This window comes from Lytechinus variegatus, chromosome 2 (assembly GCF_018143015.1).
Source record: "Lytechinus variegatus isolate NC3 chromosome 2, Lvar_3.0, whole genome shotgun sequence".
NCBI lineage: Eukaryota > Metazoa > Echinodermata > Echinoidea > Temnopleuroida > Toxopneustidae > Lytechinus > Lytechinus variegatus.
Window position 1 is genome coordinate 10,652,453 of NC_054741.1, and position 20,576 is coordinate 10,673,028.

At 36.8% G+C, this 20,576-nt stretch overlaps 1 protein-coding gene across 3 annotated transcripts; it reads left to right on the plus strand.

The window, feature by feature from the left end:
• The first annotated feature begins 973 nt into the window (after positions 1 to 973).
• LOC121407292 (probable ribonuclease ZC3H12C) lies at positions 974 to 20,499 on the plus strand. 3 transcript variants are annotated; one of them, XM_041598277.1, is made up of 13 exons: positions 974 to 1,090; positions 4,429 to 4,765; positions 5,344 to 5,422; positions 7,154 to 7,223; positions 7,860 to 8,014; positions 8,608 to 8,838; positions 12,528 to 12,635; positions 12,992 to 13,084; positions 13,667 to 13,831; positions 14,790 to 14,897; positions 15,305 to 15,403; positions 15,897 to 15,944; positions 16,473 to 20,499. In XM_041598277.1, the coding sequence occupies exons 2-13, from the start codon at positions 4,435 to 4,437 to the stop codon at positions 16,576 to 16,578; spliced, it is 1,593 nt and encodes a 530-aa protein (XP_041454211.1). In that variant the 5' UTR covers positions 974 to 1,090; positions 4,429 to 4,434; the 3' UTR covers positions 16,579 to 20,499. The 3 variants fall into 3 exon arrangements, with proteins under 3 accessions (XP_041454211.1, XP_041454210.1, XP_041454213.1); XM_041598276.1 differs by having other exon boundaries at positions 974 to 1,086; XM_041598279.1 differs by lacking the exon at positions 14,790 to 14,897 and having other exon boundaries at positions 974 to 1,086.
• The last annotated feature ends 77 nt before the right edge of the window (positions 20,500 to 20,576 follow it).

Consider the following 20,576-nt stretch of genomic DNA (forward strand, 5'->3'; position numbering starts at 1 on the left):
ACTTATAGGACTACCCCCTTCAAAGAAACAAACGAAAAAAAAAATGTTCGAGCGGCCGATCGGGGAAAATGTGGCCCCTTTATTGGCGAAGGCTGAATCCGCCCCTGATTCATGTGCTTATGAAATAAGATAATTCAACATGCATTTAAGGCACTTATGATTGCCTGGGGGAGGGAGGGGCCGCCATTGGCGGCAGAAGCCAAAAAATGTAGGGGGTGTGCACTTGAATTTTTGGGATGGACACAGGTACAAAATTGGACAAGCGCCCCCCAAAAAGGTTATCAACCTAAATTTTAGGAGTTGCTAAACCAAAAATTTTTGACAAGCAAAAAAAAAAAAAAAAGCCATCAACCTAGGGGGGGGGGACAACACACGTTTCAGGGGAGTCCACGTGAATTTAGGGGGGAACCAGGAAAACAAATTGCCCAGCCCCCCCCAAAAAAAAAAGTTTATCATAAACAAATTTAGGGGGGACCGTCCCCCGTCTAAAATTTAGGAGGGGACACGTCCCCCCACCGCCTATGGGGGCCGCCATTTTTCCGAAAAGTACACAGGGGCGCCAAAATCAGGTCGAATTTGGGCCCCCCTCCCTTCGAAATCCTGGATCCGCGCCTGCAACTAGCCCCCAAATAAAAAAATAACTTGGCGCCATCCTAGATAAAATGCATCATCAACCCCCTAAAAATATGTTTAAAGGTGATATGTCAGTGTGGCTTGCCGTAAACGCATTTTCTCTCAATGCCGACGTTGGCGGGCGGTGTGCAAAGAAGATCATGCCTACGTAGGACATGTCTGGAGGTGTCTTTCCAAGGACCATTCTTCGTATCGCCCAAATCGGCTTTGTGAAACAGTTGAGCGATATCTCGTTCTTATGTAGAATGGTTCTACGAAAGACCATTTCATGCAACAGGCCCCGGTATATGCATGCGCTATGCACGTACAGCGCAGGCTCAGTTTGGTGACGTCAGCTCGCGGTTGATTTAAAAGCCATAATCACGTGTTTACTGTTGTTGATCAATCAAACTTTGTGTTTATATTATATTATTCAACTTGAATGCCTCATCACTTCAGCAGCAAAGTCCTGATGTAAGTATGTGCTTATATTTATCTGTTTTCTAGGAAGGTTTCAACATAAATAATTATGGGATGAAGTGTGTTTTGAATTCGTGGTGTGGCTCGATTTGATGGTCGTCGACGTGACTCGAGACGAATTGACTCAGCCGCGGCCGAGCATCAGCTCAGCCTCAGCTCAGTCACCCCAGACCCGCTGGCCTGGGTGGCTACGGTCGGTCGAGGTCTAGGTCGTGCCTCATGCCTCAGTCATAGCTAGAGGCGCTGGTCAGAAAATTGGGATTGACCCAGTTTACAGGGTCTATCTCGGTTTTTGGCAAGACTTCCATATGTCCCTCCACTAAAATTGAAAAAAAAATAGGCCTGTGCCACGGGACAAAGCCCAAAAAAGCTGCCCAAGGCAAGCACAATGCATGACATTCATGAGTGGATCGATCTCGACCGAGCCAGGTCTGAGACTGAATGAAAAAAAATCAACAAAGAAGGCTACACAATGTTTTAGACTTGTAAAAAAAATCTGTGGATCTTCATGTAACAGGGCCGGGTGCTACTTCGTAAGCACTTGCCCGATTGCCCAGGGCAAGTAAAAGTTATAGTCGGGCAAGTGTTTAATGTTTTGAAGTAAAGACCAAAGCTATTAATTAGCCCGAGTTGGGCAAGCAAAATTCTCACAATAGAATTACCAAAATTAGGCCTTTTAGGGTCGATATGATATACCGACCCTAATTTTGGTCATAGCAGGCAAGATAAAATCAATTTGTAAAAAGAAATGCAAGAACAAGGTACATCAGTTCATGTCAAAAGAGAAAAAAGGTCAATGATTTCCAAAACAATAATATGTTCTTTTGAAGAAGTAAAACTCTTTTTCAAGGATTTTTTTCAGGCAAGTGAAATAGATTTTCGGGCAAGTACATTCCAAGTTCCAACTATTTAAAAATTTACTTGTCCAACCGGGCAAGTGCATCTTAAAAGTTATGTAGCATCCTGATGTAACTAGTCTCGTTAGTAGATTCTAGATCTAATGTTAGATCTATTCGTTTACAATTATGGGTACTGTAGATCAAGCCTCTAACTCTAGCAATTCAATTAGCAAGAAAAAATCAAAGCAGAACTTGCAAAAGTTTACAGTAGAGTCTTCGATTTTATTGTCTCTGCTTCATCATCTGTTGGTTATTTGATGAAAAATATTTTTTATAAATATTAATTATATTTTGTTCGATATTCTGAAATAGGCATCCTGGGAAGGGTTTGTCAGGACGCCGGGACAAAATACAGGACCATCCCAGTGCTGACACCAATCAAGTGTGCTCGGCCTAAGGCCAAGGGTTTTAGTCTGTGTAGATGTCATCAGGTTTCATAACTAAAAACATACAAAAATACCCTTTTTACACAGGCTAAAATTTCCTTAACACCGTACTACAGGTGGGGCTAAATTGCCATTTAGCCCCACCTATAGTACGGGGTTAAGCTTAGCCCACTTTCTTTTTACACAGCATTTTTGCAAAGTGGGCTAACCCCACCTATAGTACGGGATTATTTGGCCCTGCAAAAAAGCAGGGTTATCCCAGCAATTGCGGTGCTAAGAGCGATAGTACGGGGTTAAGATCGCTAGTGTAAAACGAAAGTGGGCTAAGCTTAACCCCGTACTATTTAGCCCCACCTATAGTACGGGGTTAAGGAAATTTTAGCGTGTGTAAAAAGTGTACGAGTGAAGTACTTGTACTACGAATGATCGACAAAAACCACTAGTCTGGGGTTAGCGAGTTTCGTGTGTAAAAAGCAAGCATTCCTTATCCGGGGTTAGCAATAACAATTTGGCATGTGTGAAAAGGAAAAAAAATAGTACGGGGTTAGCGATAGTCCGGGGTTAAGAAAATCCTGTGTAAAAAGGGTAATAGTCAAGATTATTGGAAGATGGCAAGTCGTGAAAAATACATGTAGATGGTGAACTGGGGGAAATTGAGGTCACTGAATCTATTTTTAGCACTCTCAATCCCCGTAATTGTCGTCTATGTCCTGCAGGGGTTCATAAAAAAATAACTGTCCCCATATATTGCCTAAACAAGGACATTCTCAATTTATCAAGACATGGTTTGTCTTGGTTTATGATGATGAGGATATCCTTGTTTTCTGGGACAGTCCCAACCTTAGGACCAGTGCCTCTAAGTTATTTACATAGTAATAAGCAGCGCACTGCGAACTTAAAGGTAAACCATCAAAAAATTGGACAGTCTAACGGTAAAGTAGATCAAATGATCTAGATCTACAGAAAAAACCCAACATGTTCAGAGCTGACTGAGATTTTTTTGAGGAAACCTTTCAAGATTCAAAGAACGTCCAAATTTTTTTTATTCTGAACTGATTGAAGTGAAGAGAAGCTGTTTATATCTGTGTTAGATAGACTACTGAGAAAGAAAAAAAAGTTAATTTAAAGCCAAGGAAGGTATTAACGTTCTCCAAAACCAAAAGAACATTTGAATAGATCTAGCCTAGATCTAGATTCCATAAAGGTTAGATCTAACTAAGGCTAAATTGAGAATAAAAATCAAATAGGCATGATACTGAAAATTTGATACAACTTTTTCTCCTTTTTTTATCAAGCATAATGCCTAGTAATTGTTGTGTATGTTCTGCCTTCACCTCGTCATTGGTATTTTGAAATTGATCAAAATGTAGTGACATTACTATCTATTTCAAACATAGATCTAGATCTAAATGGGAATAAACTCTGGATTGTAAATTTTGTATTCCATATATGTTTGAAATAAATAGATCTAGTAATGTCACCACATTTTGATCATTTTCAAAAGATCAATGGTGAAGTGAAAGCAGAACATGCACAACAGTTAGGCATTATGCTTTATTAAAAAAAACAAGTTGCATCAGAGACTGACTATTTATACTTGAATTTACTTAGATCTTTAATATTATATTTTTTTATTTGAAACATTTAGAACTAGAAATATTCTATAGACCCTATAAATAAGGTATTGCAGTCTGAAGTCTGATAACATTACAAAGAAACATTGTAAATTATATCATTTTGGAATGTCCGTAGACGTTTAAAACCCTTTATATTAAACCTACATGTATTGTATGCTTTTGAGGAATTTCCATTTGAATGGATGTTTTATAAACATTCTTATTTTGGACAAAGACCTACAGAACCTACATGTATAGAATGTTGAAAGATCTAAATTTAGATAGTTCTGAAATATTTTGTGTTTGCTGAGCTTCTGCTTCTGCCTAAAATAATCTTTACATAATTATCAAATTAAAATAAATTACATAAACTATAAGAAAAACAGACTTTTTTTTCAACATTCTTTATTGCAAATTGGCCATCTTCATGCACAGGTCAACATGTCTGAGATGAGCGATTCCCTGTCTTCATCATATGTCGTGCTAGATTCATGCGGTACTTCCGATCCATCAATAATATGTCTTGATGAATCCTTTGATGTGAAGCCCAGACTATCGTCACTACCCATCATCATTCCTGATACATCTCTGTCCGAGGAAGATGATGTTACAATCATCGAAAGAAGTATTAAGCAGGAGAAAGATATAAGTGCAATATCCGGGCAGGGTACGGTAGACTCTACCAACGTAAAGCCAGGCAAAGAGCTCAAGTTGCCTTGTACACCGTCAGAACGCGAGTGTAAGCGTAGGAGACTCAATACCTCATTATGCGGTGAGTTTTTAACCTGAACCTCACATACCCACGCATGTGCATGGATGATCTGAAATTTATCTTGTCCCTTTTGCATCTAGTCGATCAGTTGTCATTTGGTTTACACCCGAACATCTCATTTCTGTTTAATAGGTCTTATTAAAGACCATTCTTAAAATTCATTCAGACAGAGCTCAATGGGATTAAAAAGTATTGCAGAGGCAATCAAGTTTCATTATCATTCTCCTGACCAAAATAAAATGATTGCTCATTGTTTTGTTTTTCTTTTTTTGAAAAAAAGAAAAACAAAACAATGAGCAATCAAAAAAATTTCTCAAGAATCAAGCATGGAATGGGCTGAAATGTCAAATTATATTTATTTATATCTTTTACTGTAGTTGATTTTATAAGCTCTGAGTTCAAAAGGCCCTTTTAAAGAAGAAGAAAAAAACCCATTTGATTACCAAGTACCAATAGCAGGTGCTAAAATATTCTCTTCTGATTTCTGTGTTAAGTAAACTTCTATTTGATTCAAATGTCAGATGATACTCTAATAAATTCACATCATTGAACCTTTGCTTTCAATTTCTGTTTTACAGATGTGCCACTCGCTAGCACTCCTCTTGCCGGGTCTTCAGGGGCACCAGAGCAACTCCAAGAAACACCTATCCCTGTGAAGTATGTATCAAATTGAATGAATTTAAAGTCAGGTTGCCGTCAGCTTTCACGGGGGAGTGGTTTATTATTTGCTGACCTCAGACTTTGTGAAGTTCAGTTGGAAATACCTGTAGTAGAGGCATCTTTTGGGGAAAGCAAACTCTGTATACCAGCAATAAATTGTTTGGTCAAGACAACTTCGCCTAGTTGGGCAACTGTCGGGTCAGGAATAGTGAGATAATGACTTTACTATACGTCGATTTCCAGTGGTATTACATAACATATGCTAGCTGCTGGCCCTATATCTTATTCTACTCTTGGTGATTAATATCCGAAAGGTGTTGGAATTCCCCATTAAAACCAACAATAATCTCCCTTTAACTGTGCTGAATGGAATTTCATTTAACTTTGATTAATATGAACAGACATTCACTGAAATTAATTCAGTTGAATTGAAGTTTACCTGTGTGTATTTTTTTATAAAATTAATTGCATCACATTGATTGAATTGAATAAATCAAGTTCAATTTCATTAAATTCATATTAACTTATTGAATTTAAGTTGAGCTATCTGAGCTGAATTTAATAATTAGATTGATTTCAGCTTAATTCAGTTTCAATAATTTGACTGAGCTGATTGAATTGAACTGTAACAAATCAGGGATGTCACTTTTCAGTGTAAAGTATGAATTCAGACCCTTTCAATATATTTTTGGCCATAGAAACACCTTTTTCATATATTACAGGGGTCATTCTTGATGATTTTCAGATTTTTCACGAAACCAAAGTGGTTTCCCTGAAAAAAAATATCAGAAAGCAGTGAAATAGAATGAGGATGGTTGAGCAAATGGTCATTTTTAGTTGCCGGGGGGAGCCTTTTAGGCCCCCCCTCGACATTTTTCGCGATAATTTCTAAATGCAAAATAATAATACCCTGAAATTTCATGACTTTTTTCTTTCACATCTCCCGCACATTTTGAGACCCTGTTTGCGAAAATCGGGGGTACACTTGTGGAGATATAGCACATATTCGTTACCAATGTCACCGAAAATGGCAATTTCCATTGACTTTTGTGTGAACAATGTATGGGTTTTACAAGAAGTGTTGTCAGATTTTTTTTTTTCTGTTTTTCCTCACATAACTTTCTTTTGGGCTATCACCAACTATTCTAAATTTAAAAAGACAATAAAAAATAGAGATTTCAAAACAAAGAAATACATAATAAATAAAAAAACAAAGAAATACATAAGAATTTGGAAACACAGAAGGAAACAAGAATATTATCGAGAAATATTAGCATATGCGCATAATTAATTACTATTATAATCTAATAATTATACAATTTCAATACAGTTGAGTGAGCTGTCTTTTAGATTACATGACTGGCTACTAACATGCTTGATTCCATTGCATTTTCTCAAAAAATGGGGGAAAACTGCAAAAAAAATGAAAATTCCTTGAAAATTTTTGAATATTTGCATAATTAATTAGATAAATAGAAATGATAATAAATATCACAAATTTGACAACGCATTCTTGTAAATTAAATAATGAGACACCCACACACCAAATTTGGTCGCAATCGGTCGATAAACGGGCGAGATCTGAGGGGGCCTAATAGGCCCCCCCCCCTGGGCTATGCAATTTCAAAATAGCCCGGGCTATATAGGGTTAAACATATTTCCACATTTGTAAGGATATTTGTGTTGTTTTTACTATGAAATTTATATTATATTTATTATCCTCCACAGGTATGAAAGAATACGAGTTGATCTTAGTGCAACAAAAAAGGAGCAAAAGAGACTCATAGGACATGTGCAGGTTAGTCTATATTTAGGCTTTATTATATTGACTGGCTTTGAGAGAGAAACCATATATATTCCCCTAAGTAGTCTCATACGAGGGCCATATGGGTTTACAGAAAATTAAAGTTAGTCAATATTATTATTATTACCACCTATAACCCTACATTTGTATGATGTGTAATTAAAGCTATATCAGTTTATGTCTGTTTGCCTATTGTTACATCTAAATATATTCAGGGTTATGTTTATACGTTGCCCTGGTTTTGTCTTTTTCATTATTTTGTTTTGTTCATGTTGAATGTTTTGTTACCTCTCCTGTTTTGACTTCTTTTTAACCTTTTTTTCTGTATTATGCCTTAAAGGAAGTTACTTTCCAGCCTTTTGAGTATTTTTTCTTTTATGTATATGGTGCACTCGCTATAAGCGGTGCTTTCAGAGTTGTTACCTCCAGTATTTTGTAACCAATACACATTTCATAATGTTGATATTGCTTTGGAAATGAATTGAATCTTGAAGTAATAGGATCTTAGGTTGAAGAATTACAACACTAAAATTATCGACTTTTTTGATTTTGTTTTTTACATCTATTGACAACTTTTGTTTTATTTTCTCATTGTGGTTGATTTGCAAATTGGCAAATCCACAATTCCAGAAGATCGAGGAGAATATGCGTCTCATGCAGGAAGAGCTAAGTAAAAAGAGGAAAAGAGAGGAAAAAATTGAAAACGATCCGCTTGATTTCAGCATAGATGATGAAACGGATGTGCTCCGACCAGTCGTCATTGATGCCAGTAACGTAGCAATGAAGTATGAAATATTTCCTTTTTTATAAAATAATGTAGTTGCTGTAAACACTGAACTCACTAGAAAGTCTGTAAAACAAAGGTTAATAGACCAGTTCGGAGTTACCTCATGGAAATATTTTCTCAAATTACCTTTCATTCCTTCCATTAGGATAGGCAAATTTCAAAGAAATTCTAGCATAAGCATGCCTGACATAGCAGGATGCAGACATTGCAAAGCCCAGGTGACAAGAGGAGCAGATCAATGAATGCTTTATGAAATTATTTGTGGTATTCCTACTTTGAATGCATTCGCATTTACTATTATAATGTACTTGGCCAGCTGCTAGTTGCTAGTTTGCATTATTGTTATTCAGTGGATCTTATAAAAAACAGAATTCTAAAGAATATATGAATATTCAAGACATCAAATTTGGTGCTTATTTCATTGAATATTAAACCAATATGCTCTGACTAATAATTAGAGTCTACTGGGCAAAATGCAGATGCAACAATTGTCTTGATTTCTTTAATCACTAATCGTTGTGTTTCGGGGCTCTGGTAAGTGGTAACTAATTGTTCCCCCTTCTTCATCTTCCATGTTCTCTCCCCCTAAAGCCATGGCAACAGCAAGGTCTTCTCCTGTAAGGGTATCTCAATCTGCATCCAGTTCTTCATGCAAAGAGGTCACACCAAAGTCCACGCCCTTCTCCCTCGGGACTGGAAGGAGTACAAGAAAGTCCCCATCAAGGATCCTCACCTTGTAGATGAACTCAAGTCCCGGGATCTCCTCAGGTTTACACCTGCCGGTCTGAGGGGTGGAAAAAGGGCCACGCCCTATGACGACAGGTAAAGATTGCATCCAGACATTTTGAATGCTCCTAAGGCACACAAGTATTTTGTTTATAAAAGGCATACTTCAGGCTGGAAATAATAAAATAGAAACAGAGTAAAAAAGAAAGAAGCAAGATGCTGAAAATTTAATCAAAATCTGCACTACTCAGAATGTTGCATTCGGGGTGAGACACCTGGCCAGAAATTAACCCTAAGAAGACTGGGGGGACTGACTCAGTCCCCCCTTCGACATTTTTCACGATAAATCCGCCGCTCGAGATTTTTTGACCGCTTCGCTCGCTGACTTTTTACTTTCAAGTCTCGCGCAGATTTTGAGACCAAAATTGTGACTCCCGGGTACGCGGTTCCGAAATTACGCAACATTTCGTAAGTGCCTGCAGACCCAAAATTACTCAAAAATGTGAATTTGTGTACAAATCCAATGCAAAAAGGTTTTTAGCCAAAATTCGTAAAATGTATCATTGCAGAGATGCCAACCCTCCCGATTTCATCGGGAGGCTCCCGAAAATTCATCCCAACTCCCGCCCTTACGATTACCATCCTTATCCTCCCGAAATTACGATTTTTTTGCATTGATCAAATTGGATTGGAAGGACATACTATCGTCTGCTAACTTTAGCATGTAGTAACTCCATTACGTTCGCTGCTACTAAATTCTGTGTGAAAAGTAGACAAATAAGGAGCAGCGAAAAGCTGGTGCATGTGATATGCCCAACGGGAATCCACTGTGCACCAGGCCGGTAGGCCCGGCTAGCTTCGCGAGGCGTGTGCGCTCGTGGCCACTGGATTTGTCGAGTCGTGCGGTGGAATATCGGTGTGTGATTTCGGCGTATTGATGGGTTGATATTCCCGACCTTTCGTTTGAGGACGCGGACGCTTATTTACAACGGTAGTTGACTTTGGAAGGGACTTTTTGGGCCCGTCATCATGGTCGTAAAACTCAGTCCTGCAATGCAAATTGTGTGACATGAGATTTTTTTTTCGTTTCGCATCTGCGACGGAAACATTCAATATGCGTTTCGTGTGCAAAATTCTGGTTGCTACTATGGTAACAGCGATTTATCCGATTGAGGACGACTTTCCAAAGCCACATTTGACTCCTCCTAGAGCTCGAGAGGCCGCCCGGGGGGCCCACTTCCATTGATTAGTGGATACCAGTAGCGACCACCCGTAAAAGGGGACAGAGCTATGGGCAGGTACGTTACGTATATAGGCCTATGTAACGTTATAAGGGTGTCAAAACGATGTTTAAAATGCTGAAATAAGGGATATAATATATTCAATACTTGTAGGGTTTCACAAGCCAAATACTTGTTAAGAGATGCATTTTCATAATCTGGAAAAGAATTGCTTCCCTTGTTTAGCATGTTTAGGGTACTTTTCGAAACCCCATGGTCGTGCCTGGTATCCACTCATCAATGGAAGTGGTCCCCCCGGAATTTGAATCTAATCCCCATTTCTGGGGAATGTAAAACATAATGCCCCTCACATCGTGTGCGAGAGGCATATCGTTTGTGTATAAGGAGTAAACAAAAGAAACAAAGAAACAAAAGCAACAAAAGGAAACGAGTTCAAAGGTATCGCATATGATGTGTACATATCAACGCATGCGAAATGTTCGGCTGGAGAGGTTGATCTTATCCATGAAATCAATTGCCAGTGATCCACCAATAATCCACTTTAAATGTAATATCGATTCGATGGACTGTAATGATCTATATTTAAGCCTTCATTCAGTAAGTTTTTCCTCACTCAATATGTTCTCGATTTGTTTGAAAAACCACTTTATTCTCCATGTCATAAATGTATTTTACACTGTTTTAGGTCCTGCATTTTGAATATCTCCAGCCATCAGTCGTAATATACATGCATGTATGCGCTACGGGTGTCGCGGAAAGGGATTTTGCACACGAAAAGCAGATTTGTAGGGCCTGTAACCCCCCTGTTACACAAAGCTTAGCATTGATCGTAGAGCAGTTTTCTACGTTTGATACTATTGACTGTAATGCACAATCAATCTTAAAAATCAAGTGTATGATTAAGCGTTAACTTTTGTGTTAGGGGACCCTAATACTAGCGTCCGTGATGATTGCGAAAGGTCCCAATTGTCACGAAGTGACGGAAAATCAACAAAAGAAGACCAAGAAATGGTCTCAGAAGTATGAGATTGAATACAGTCTCCAGTACCTGTGTGTTCGGAAGTCGGAAAGAGGAATTTACCATACATTTTGCGCAATTTGCAGCGTGGACATTTCAGTTTAGCAGGGAGGTCGTGATGATAATTCGGAAGCACTTTCGTTCGGGAGCAAACGGCATAGGCCTACCATGGATAGCTCTATGGGCCTACGGACATTGCGATGACAAGATCTTCATGATCTTCGAGCTCCACTAGTACCCTGTTGTCTTTATTTCACCAAGCAAGGGACCAGCGCTGAGCTTTTCTTTACTGGATTTATAGTGGAACATAACCTGCCTATAGGCTATAGCCGATAGTGATAATTCATCCTTGTTGATTATTGTTGTTGGACAGGTACTTATGACTTTTTTTTTGTCCCTTCATTTTTTATTTACATGTGAAAATGCATATTTGATATTTTTAATGTTAAAAAAGTGGGAACAATGTTTATTTCAAAACATGTGAAATGCCTCAAAATAAGGGTCAGATTGCACCAGAGAGCATCTAGAAACCCAGAGCTTCCAGGGCCCTAAGGCGGGCCCTGGACCCCGGCCGCAAGGGTCGAGCGCTCCGCGCTCGAGATGTGCGCTACGCGCACATAATTTGGTGGCGGTTGCAAATCCTCCCTAATTCTGATTTTCAAAAGTTGGCATCTCTGTCATTGGTTTTCTTTTGCTTCTTAAAATCAATTAATTTTATCTTGCTTATGGTCAAAATAAAGAATTGAATTGAAATGAAATTGAAAAAAGTCCTCGACAATTTCCATTGAAAAAAACAAGTCGAAAAACAAAGAAATACATAAGAAATTTAAAAAACAATAAAATACATAAAAAAATAAATGTGATGTTGAAATTTATGAAAAATAAATTTGATCAGATGCCTATCTAGAGTATGTGAAACAAAAATTACCATTTTAGGGGCATTGTTTTGTTAATTAAAGCAAACTTATGATTTTTACGCATAAATTAGCATAACTGATATGAGCAATGCAATTTTTGGCAGAATTTGATATTACAGTTTTGTAGATAATGCCATGGTTAACGCGCATGCCAATTTTCGTTGCGATCGCACGATCGACGACAGATCATAAGGGGAGGGCTGAATCAGCCACCCCCTGTATTCTTAGGCGTCGAAATAGCCCAGTCTATTTAGGGTTAAGCAGTCATACAAAGCTATTGGTTCATAGTGGAGCGTTGTGGCCCAGTGGATTAGTCTTCGGACTTTGAAACAGAGGGTTGTGGGTTCAATTCCCTGCCAGCCATGGCATAATTTCCTTCAGCAAGAAACTGATCCACAATGTGCTGCACTCAACCCAGGTGAGGTAAATGGGTACCGGTAGGAAGTAATTCCTTAAGAAGCTGTGTGCGCTATGAACGCCTAGCTTAGCCGGGTAATATAGGAGCGCCTTGAGCACCTAACAAGGTGGATATGTGCGCAATATAAATATCCTATATTATTATTATTATTTGCTTTAATTATTTTATTTATTTTACTTATAACCAATCAGGATAATGCTACAAGCAGCCTGCAGGAATGGAGGGGTGATTGTGAGCAACGATAACTACAGAGATCTTATAAACGAGTCTGCAGAATTCAAGTTTGTCATTGACAACAGGTATTACAGAAGGAAAACAAATGAACCTACACATTTCTGTTTACTATTAAAAGTATGTTACATCATCTAAACATATTGTGGAAATCAAATCTTGATTATATCTCCATAATGATTCATCAAAAGTTGATTTTATGAATATTGTAGAATATATTCAGGCATGGTTGTAGTCAGATGTGATGTGCCCATTTAATAGTGAACAAAGTAGCAAGGCAATACAATTGTTATCATGGAGATTATTTGATTTTTCTGTTTTTCAGTCCTGCTTTCGCAGTTTTATTTTAGATCTAACTTCCTGAATGATTTGAGACATTTTGAATGTTAAATTTTTATTTTTTTTTTCTTTTCTTACATTTCAGGTTGATTAAATTCACCTTTCTTGGCAATGAATTTCTGGTTTCGAAAGATACCTATGGCCGCAATGGACCAGAACTAAATGAAATTCTTCGAAGGTCAGTCAAATGATATTATTAATCTGATTCTTGGATCGTGGCAAGTGCGTATTAGTCCCTGCTGCAGTTGCTTCTGCAATAATTTCTATGAAGAGAGCGTTTTTGTTGTGGTTTTGTATTTTTACCTGCTCCAGTGAAAATCACTGATTATATGTTTCAAGAAATGCTCCCTCATTTGGTTTGCAGATATTAAAGGATCAGCCATTATTATACATGTATTTGAACTGTGAACTTTTTAATTCCTGATCACTTCATCATCAATGCACTCCTTAACTCTATTTTTGTCTTGGTAAATCCCCCATCATCCCATGTACTAAAGCCTATGGAGAAAACTAAATGGACAAAATTCGCTATTTTGTTGCTGTTTTTGAAAAGGCTATAAAACAAAAATTTTGCTCAATGTGAAAGCAGTTAAGATGTTGAGGACATAAACTGTTAAAAAATGTTTTGTAGGATAAATTGTGCTTTTGCATGAAATTTTCTTAATAAAAATATCTTGTGAAATCATAATGTTAAATGATATTAATAAAGTATAATTCACATTGTTTGTTTAAAATGATCATTGTATGTTTGCTTTCTCAGACCAGAAAAATTCTCAGAGACAGACCCAGAGAAATCATCTGAGAAACCCCAAGAGGCCGTCCCAGAAGAAGCTCCAAAGACAGCCCCAAAGAAAGGCCCATTGCAGTCTCTGAAAAACAAAGTCCTCAACACCTTCAATAAAATGGCACCAAGACAACATCCAAGGTAACAATACACACAACCAGGGCCTGGGCCCCGTCTTACAAAGAGATGTGATTGATCTGATCAATCACAACTATGGACGGCCAGCAATGTCAACATCTAATATGCATGATTGTTCAAAATATTTTCTACTTATGATTATATTCATACATTAATTGTTTTCTTGAAAATTGACTGAGCTTCTCTTTGTTTACAAAGGACATTGTGCAAATTTTGTGTCAAAAAAATTATGACACTGATGGATTTCCATAGAGTAACGATTGATTGGATCAATCATAACTCTTTATAAGATGGGGCCCTGATCTTACAAAGGATTGCAAGGATCCAATCAACCATGGAATGCTGTAACCCCAAGATCAAAGATACACATGTCTGTTCAAAATGATTTATAAACTGTATTCATGCATGTGTCGTTGTCTTGACAATTTTAGCATGCTCCCGTTTGTTTACAATGAGAGATAGTGCAAGTTTCCTGTATGTAAAATGATAACATGGATTGACTTCCGTGTATTTGATTTTGATTGGATCAGTCACAACTCTTCATAAGACAGGCCTCTGTTTGTAAATTCAAAATAAAATATTTTGTATTTTAGACTTGATTATATAAAAACCCTTTTCATACCCAGAAAGCGCTTAAACTTTGAGGATATGTTTTTCTCTAGCTTTCTGATATGTTCTTACCAAATTTGTAAAAACATGTTTTAAAGGGCTACTTTAAATAATAATGAAAACATTACTGAAAAGAAATAGGCCTATATGCCATGGCTGAAATATGACAAATTTGAATTGTAAAAGCTTAAAGAATTTAGTGACCACTGCTTTTGTACTATTAAAATATTGGATGATACTTGAGTATATTTCACATTACTGATCCTTTCATACCAAAGTTTTAGATGGGCTTTAATGGAACTATCCAATGTACCATTGGGCTTGCATAGATTTTATTATTTGTCTTCAATAGACCAGAGGTTGAGAAAGTCCCAGATAGAGCCCCCTTAGAGCCAGTGTCTTACAATGTACTCAACAGAATGAACAATAACAGGTCTAATACAATGGCAACACATCACAGGTGAGTGTTATTTAATTAAATTCTCGCTATTGATAATAACCAAAGTTTTCGGATGCAGCACATGGCATTAATTTTCTATCCATTTTGTGCATAGAACTCAAAATTCTACTTGTGCAGTGATGTGTGACCAAATAGCTTCCGATCTACCCTTACTGTAGGTAGCGCTAGTCTAGTTGCATCAAATTTTGCACCGCATTCTCTATCTCCTATAACATTTCAAGGGAATTTTCATTTTGAAATCATCACCACAACTGGTAATAATCTTTAAGCTGCCCCAGTGTATTTTTTACTTGTTAAACCTGACATGCTAGGGCAGTGTCTGAAAGCTGTGAAAATTACGGGGGGGGGGGGGGGGTTCAGCTTTGAATGAGGGGGTTTGTCATGTTTATTTTCCTTTTCTACTACAGACCAGAGGTCCCCCTACACCCACTGCCCAACAATGTGTTTAACAGAGAGAACAACAACAACAACAGCTGCAATACAAGGGCACCAATACAACGACTCAGGTGTGTCATGTAGTTCAATTCAATTTATGATATATTCAATCTGTCAATCCCAAGCTTGAGAAACCTAGTGAGTGTGTCTGTGGAAACTGTATTATATTGAAATCAGAACATTGCTGTTCCATTCTGTTGATTGGTATTTCACAATTACCGTAGTCCTACTAAACAGCCAATCAAAAAGCTGAGATTTGGGAATCAACATCTTTCCTGACAAAAACCTTGCACAGTTTGTAAGTGTACAAAATGAATTGAGAAATGCACTGGTACTGCACATCTATAGGACAGCAAGCAAGCTACCTAGCACTTTGCCATACTTGGTGGTCCGTCTCCGCATAGCATCTATTGACCAAGAGTACCATATGGTGGAATGGCAATGGTGTGTTGTACACACAATAGCATGCAGCTTCAATTATTTACCCTGTCCCCTTTCCTTATTGGATATTAAAGCTCAAAGTAACAACAAGATTTTTATGTTTTATTTCATTTCATTCTTCAGAAATGTACTCCACAACTTCTCTGCAAGGGAACCATCGCACCAGCTCAGGTAACAAAAAAATAACAAACCAGAACCCATCTTACATAGAGTATACAATAGATTCACATCAAACCCCAGTTGTGATTGGTCAAGATTAATGTAAATAAGAGAAAGGAGTTTAGATCAGTCATGTTGAGAGAATTCTGACTTTAAGGGTGGTAAAACGAGCCCCCCAATGCACTTAGGAGATAATAGAATTGTGATAGTAATTGTATGGCACCGAATGACGATCCATCTCCAGTAAATGCTTCCAAACTGTACTTGAAATCACCCCATCGTAAAGTTACACTCAAGTTCAGGTGAATTTGCGTAAATCAACCTTCCAAAAGTTGAATATTTTAGAACAAACATATGTTACATACCTCTTCATATTTAAATTTAATTTTAAATTAAATTTTCCAAAGTTGAAGAAATATCTGTGGTCACGAAAGATTTGATTCTCGCAAAGTTACCCATATTTTCATGCTGTTTTCATGTGTACAGTGATGGAAAAATCCCAGTCGTGTTGATCGATCATTTTGATATTTTTTCTTTTAGGCCGCAGAGGGCGCCATTCACAACAATGGTAAACTACAATTACAACAGATACTACAGGCGGACGCCGATAGAAGAGATGCGGTATCGATTTTACAATCGATTTTAGGGAACTATCTCTGAAGCTTTCTTTTATCTTCTGTCCCACTCAAACCTCTGAAGTAGCTGTGATGGAAAAGACTCTTCTTGAATGGACTTGCCTGGATCAGGTGATGACAGTGATTGGATAGGAATGGACTTGCCTGGATCAGTTGATTACCCTTGATGAGTAATTGGATTGAAATGGACTTGCCTGGATCAGTTGATTACCCTTAATGAGTAATTGGATTGAAATGGACTTGCCTGGATCAGTTGATTACCCTTGATGAGTGATTGGATTGAAATGGACTTGCCTGGATCAGTTGATTACCCTTGATGAGTAATTGGATTGAAATGGACTTGCCTGGATCAGTTGATTACCCTTGAAGAGTGATTGGATAGAAATGGACTTGCCTGGATCAGTTGATTACCCTTGATGAGTGATTGGATAGAAATGGACTTGCCTGGATCAGTTGATTACCCTTAATGAGTAATTGGATTGAAATGGACTTGCCTGGATCAGTTGATTACCCTTGATGAGTAATTGGATTGAAATGGACTTGCCAGGATCAGTTGATTACCCTTAATGAGTAATTGGATTGAAATGGACTTGCCTGGATCAGTTGATTACCCTTAATGAGTAATTGGATTGAAATGGACTTGACTGGATCAGTTGATTACCCTTAATGAGTAATTGGATTGAAATGGACTTGCCTGGATCAGTTGATTACCCTTGATGAGTAATTGGATTGAAATGGACTTACCTGGATCAGTTGATTATCCTTGATAAAATGTATTCTAGAGGAATGGATCTACCTTTGTCATGAGTCACTGATGGATACCAGAGATGGAACTGATTTTACAGTAATAGACTTATTTCCAACTTTGGTAAAAACTCGGTACAAATGATGAAATTGATCCAAAAGTAATCTTCAGCCTGTGACCTTGGTAGTACAATATCAATACCAAAGATTTGACTATATCATATATGTACTCGTAACAGTGCTGGAAGATATTATTTAGCAGTGGACTTGCCTGTATGATTGTCACAAGAGAGGATGAACGTGCCTATGTATTACATATCCTGTATATAAAAATCGAAGATGAACATGCCTCTATTACATATATATTTATATATATGTATATATATATATTTTTTTTGACATGGATATGCTTTTGAAGGCATGGACTTGCCTATACTGTCATCACAAACAGAACAGGTGGGTGTTCTTAAAGTTGTTTTTAAAGTTTACTTGACTTTAGGCTTACCAGAAATTGTTCTTAGGTGTTAAGTCAGCTTCAGAGGGATACATCATTTAGCACAAGAAGGGGTGACAATCATATGTTAAGTCATTACAGCTTTATGAAACACCCACCAGGTAATATAGGAATTATAAAAGAAAACACTTGTTGCTTTTATGCTTGATTGTTTTTTTGTAGGTTCATTTCTCATGCCAATACTTTGAAAAGAGACAAAAATAATGATATAATAGTGGAGATTAAACATTTGTTCCATTTGTGAATGTTAAAAGAATGAGGTGAAGATCACATTCTCACCCTTTCTATTAATTGAAAAAGAAATATGTTGATTTTTCAAAACCATTGCACATGTATGGGCATGTAACAACTCACAAGAATTGATGTACTTATTGGTTGAATTAAGGTTTGGCATTGACCCATTTTTGTTGGTGTTCAAGCAGTATTTATATCAGCACAGAAAGCCTTGCTAACGCTCTGATAGACTCGCATACCAAACATACTAGTAAACAAAAAATCATAAATATTTTTGTGTGTGTATACTTAAGATATTATGTATGGTAGATTGACATTTTTTGAAGAAACAACTCAAATCTACTCAATGTTTTTTTTTTTTTCATTCTTGAAATAGGTAAAATAACTTGAAAATTGTAACCTGGGGTACATATCACTGTCCACCACTTATCTCAAAATAGGCTGTTGTAATTGATTCATTACTATTTTTAAACTTCAAACATTCCTATTTTTGTTTGACCATTATTTGACAGACTGTATACCTACTTACAGACTAAATCATGCACTAAATCATTTTTCATTTTTCTCTGTTTGATTAGCATTCATTGGGATTATGGTTTGTATCTTATTGTATAAAATTATGCATCATTGAATTGAAAACAAAGCGGTTTTAGGGAATTTTTAATGCTGCAGTAAATAGTACTATGTCTGATTACATTGCCAAAAAAATATAAAAAGTCTGAAAGGTTTATAGAGGTGTTGCATGGTAATGGTATGTACAGTAAACCAGGGGGAAATGCTATTTACATTTACATATGTCCCTCATGTGTGGCTGTCATAAGTTAATGGAGGTATTTAAAGTTATAAAAACTATTTACCTATCTGTAATTCTATTGAGCAGAATAAATGCCATATCAGTTTTATTATCAATCTTACTCATCACATTTAAATATACTAAATTGCATTTTGGTATTCACCCTCTTTTGGCTGATAATCAACAAATTGATTTTTTCCTTCATTTCGATGTTTAATGACTTACATGTATTTCTATATACCTTCGTTTCCTAATATAGATCCTGAAAGTTTGTATTTCAGGTTTCAACTTTTTTTTTATGTTACTCTATATTACATTATGTGATAAACCTGTCATTGATATTATGTCATAGTATACATGTATCTTCCATAATCTGTATATTATTAAAAGCCTTTATATCAACTGGTGCAAATAGTATCATGTAACCAAGCATATTCTAGTCTAGCTATGTCATCCTAAGTTATGTTATTGATCTACTTGTTTTTCTGTGTCAGATCTTTTGTTATTCAGTAAATTTACCACAATCAAGTTTTTTACCTCGACCATTTTGAATTGAATGAATCAAATATCATGGATTATTATGGGACATCGCATCAGAAAATCCAAATGGTGTTTTGACTCCAATGATTCAATTAAGAAATAGCTATACCATGAACTATATTGATAACCAGTCTGTTTCTTTGATAGACTTCATGCTCATTTGCGCCATCTTGAGGCATATTGTATCAATAGTAATTCAATACAAAACCAATAAGGGTTTTTTTTTTTTTTCAAACAAGAATGCCTATCATGCTTCTAAATTAATCACATTCAAACATGTCTTAGTTGATTTGTGGAGTAATGGTAAGTCTGTAGCAGTATAATTACCAAATTGAATGAATCGTAAATCTATTTGGTTTGAGGTGCGGCTTCATTATTATTCTTTTTTCCTTTCCTTGATCATTTTAGTGATATATCTAAGCATGAGCCGACACAGGTACCACGTATAACAGTGAACCTACTGAAGTAATTAGAGGAGCACCTGTCTGCAAAGACCATTGAGTTTTGTAACTCTTGTATTTCTCCCATTAAAACATGTACTACAGAAACCTGTCTATAAAAATCTCTGGTTCATGAAAACTACTGTTCGTAAAAAGCACCTGAGTGGTCCAAAATAATTCAATTGCTTGCCTTCCCCCCCCAAAAAAAAATGGGGTCTTCCCACCAAGGTGGACAAGGTAGAGGATTACAATTTTCTATATCAGCATTATTTTCTGTTTGATAGATTGCTTTATATAAACCTTGCTTTCGGTTTCAACACTTGTTCTTTGAAGGAGCATAGTTGACTTAAACATGTAGTTTGAAATGACTAGTGTTTTCTACAATGTATATTTCAATTGACTTTGAAGATCAGGCTAAGCAGAAAATCTTTTGATGGAGGTACATGTAAACGTATGATACACTCGGCCTTGTGGACCCTTCCCCAATAGCTTTATATGGGATTTGTGTGTGATAATAGCAGGCTATCTATTGCTTTGCTAAGTGAAAAGTATTGTAAATATGTAAATGCGTTGTGCTTTCAAGCTTCATATTGTCTATGTTCAGCTGTCACCAGACATAGTTTATGATTATCTTGAAATATTACCATTCTTATTGGAATGAAAACTATCATATGTGTATGGTCTCTTTAATGTACACAGTTATGTCTATATAAATCGTTATAAAAGAGAAGTTTGAAATAGTTA

Bases quoted from the DNA above. Each gene is read 5' to 3' on its own strand.
- LOC121407292 (XM_041598277.1), top strand. From the start codon at position 4,435: ATGTCTGAGATGAGCGATTCCCTGTCTTCATCATATGTCGTGCTAGAT. The intron at 5,423-7,153 runs GTATGTATCAAA...TATCCTCCACAG, and splicing joins GAAACACCTATCCCTGTGAA to GTATGAAAGAATACGAGTTG. The intron at 12,636-12,991 runs GTATTACAGAAG...CTTACATTTCAG, and splicing joins AAGTTTGTCATTGACAACAG to GTTGATTAAATTCACCTTTC.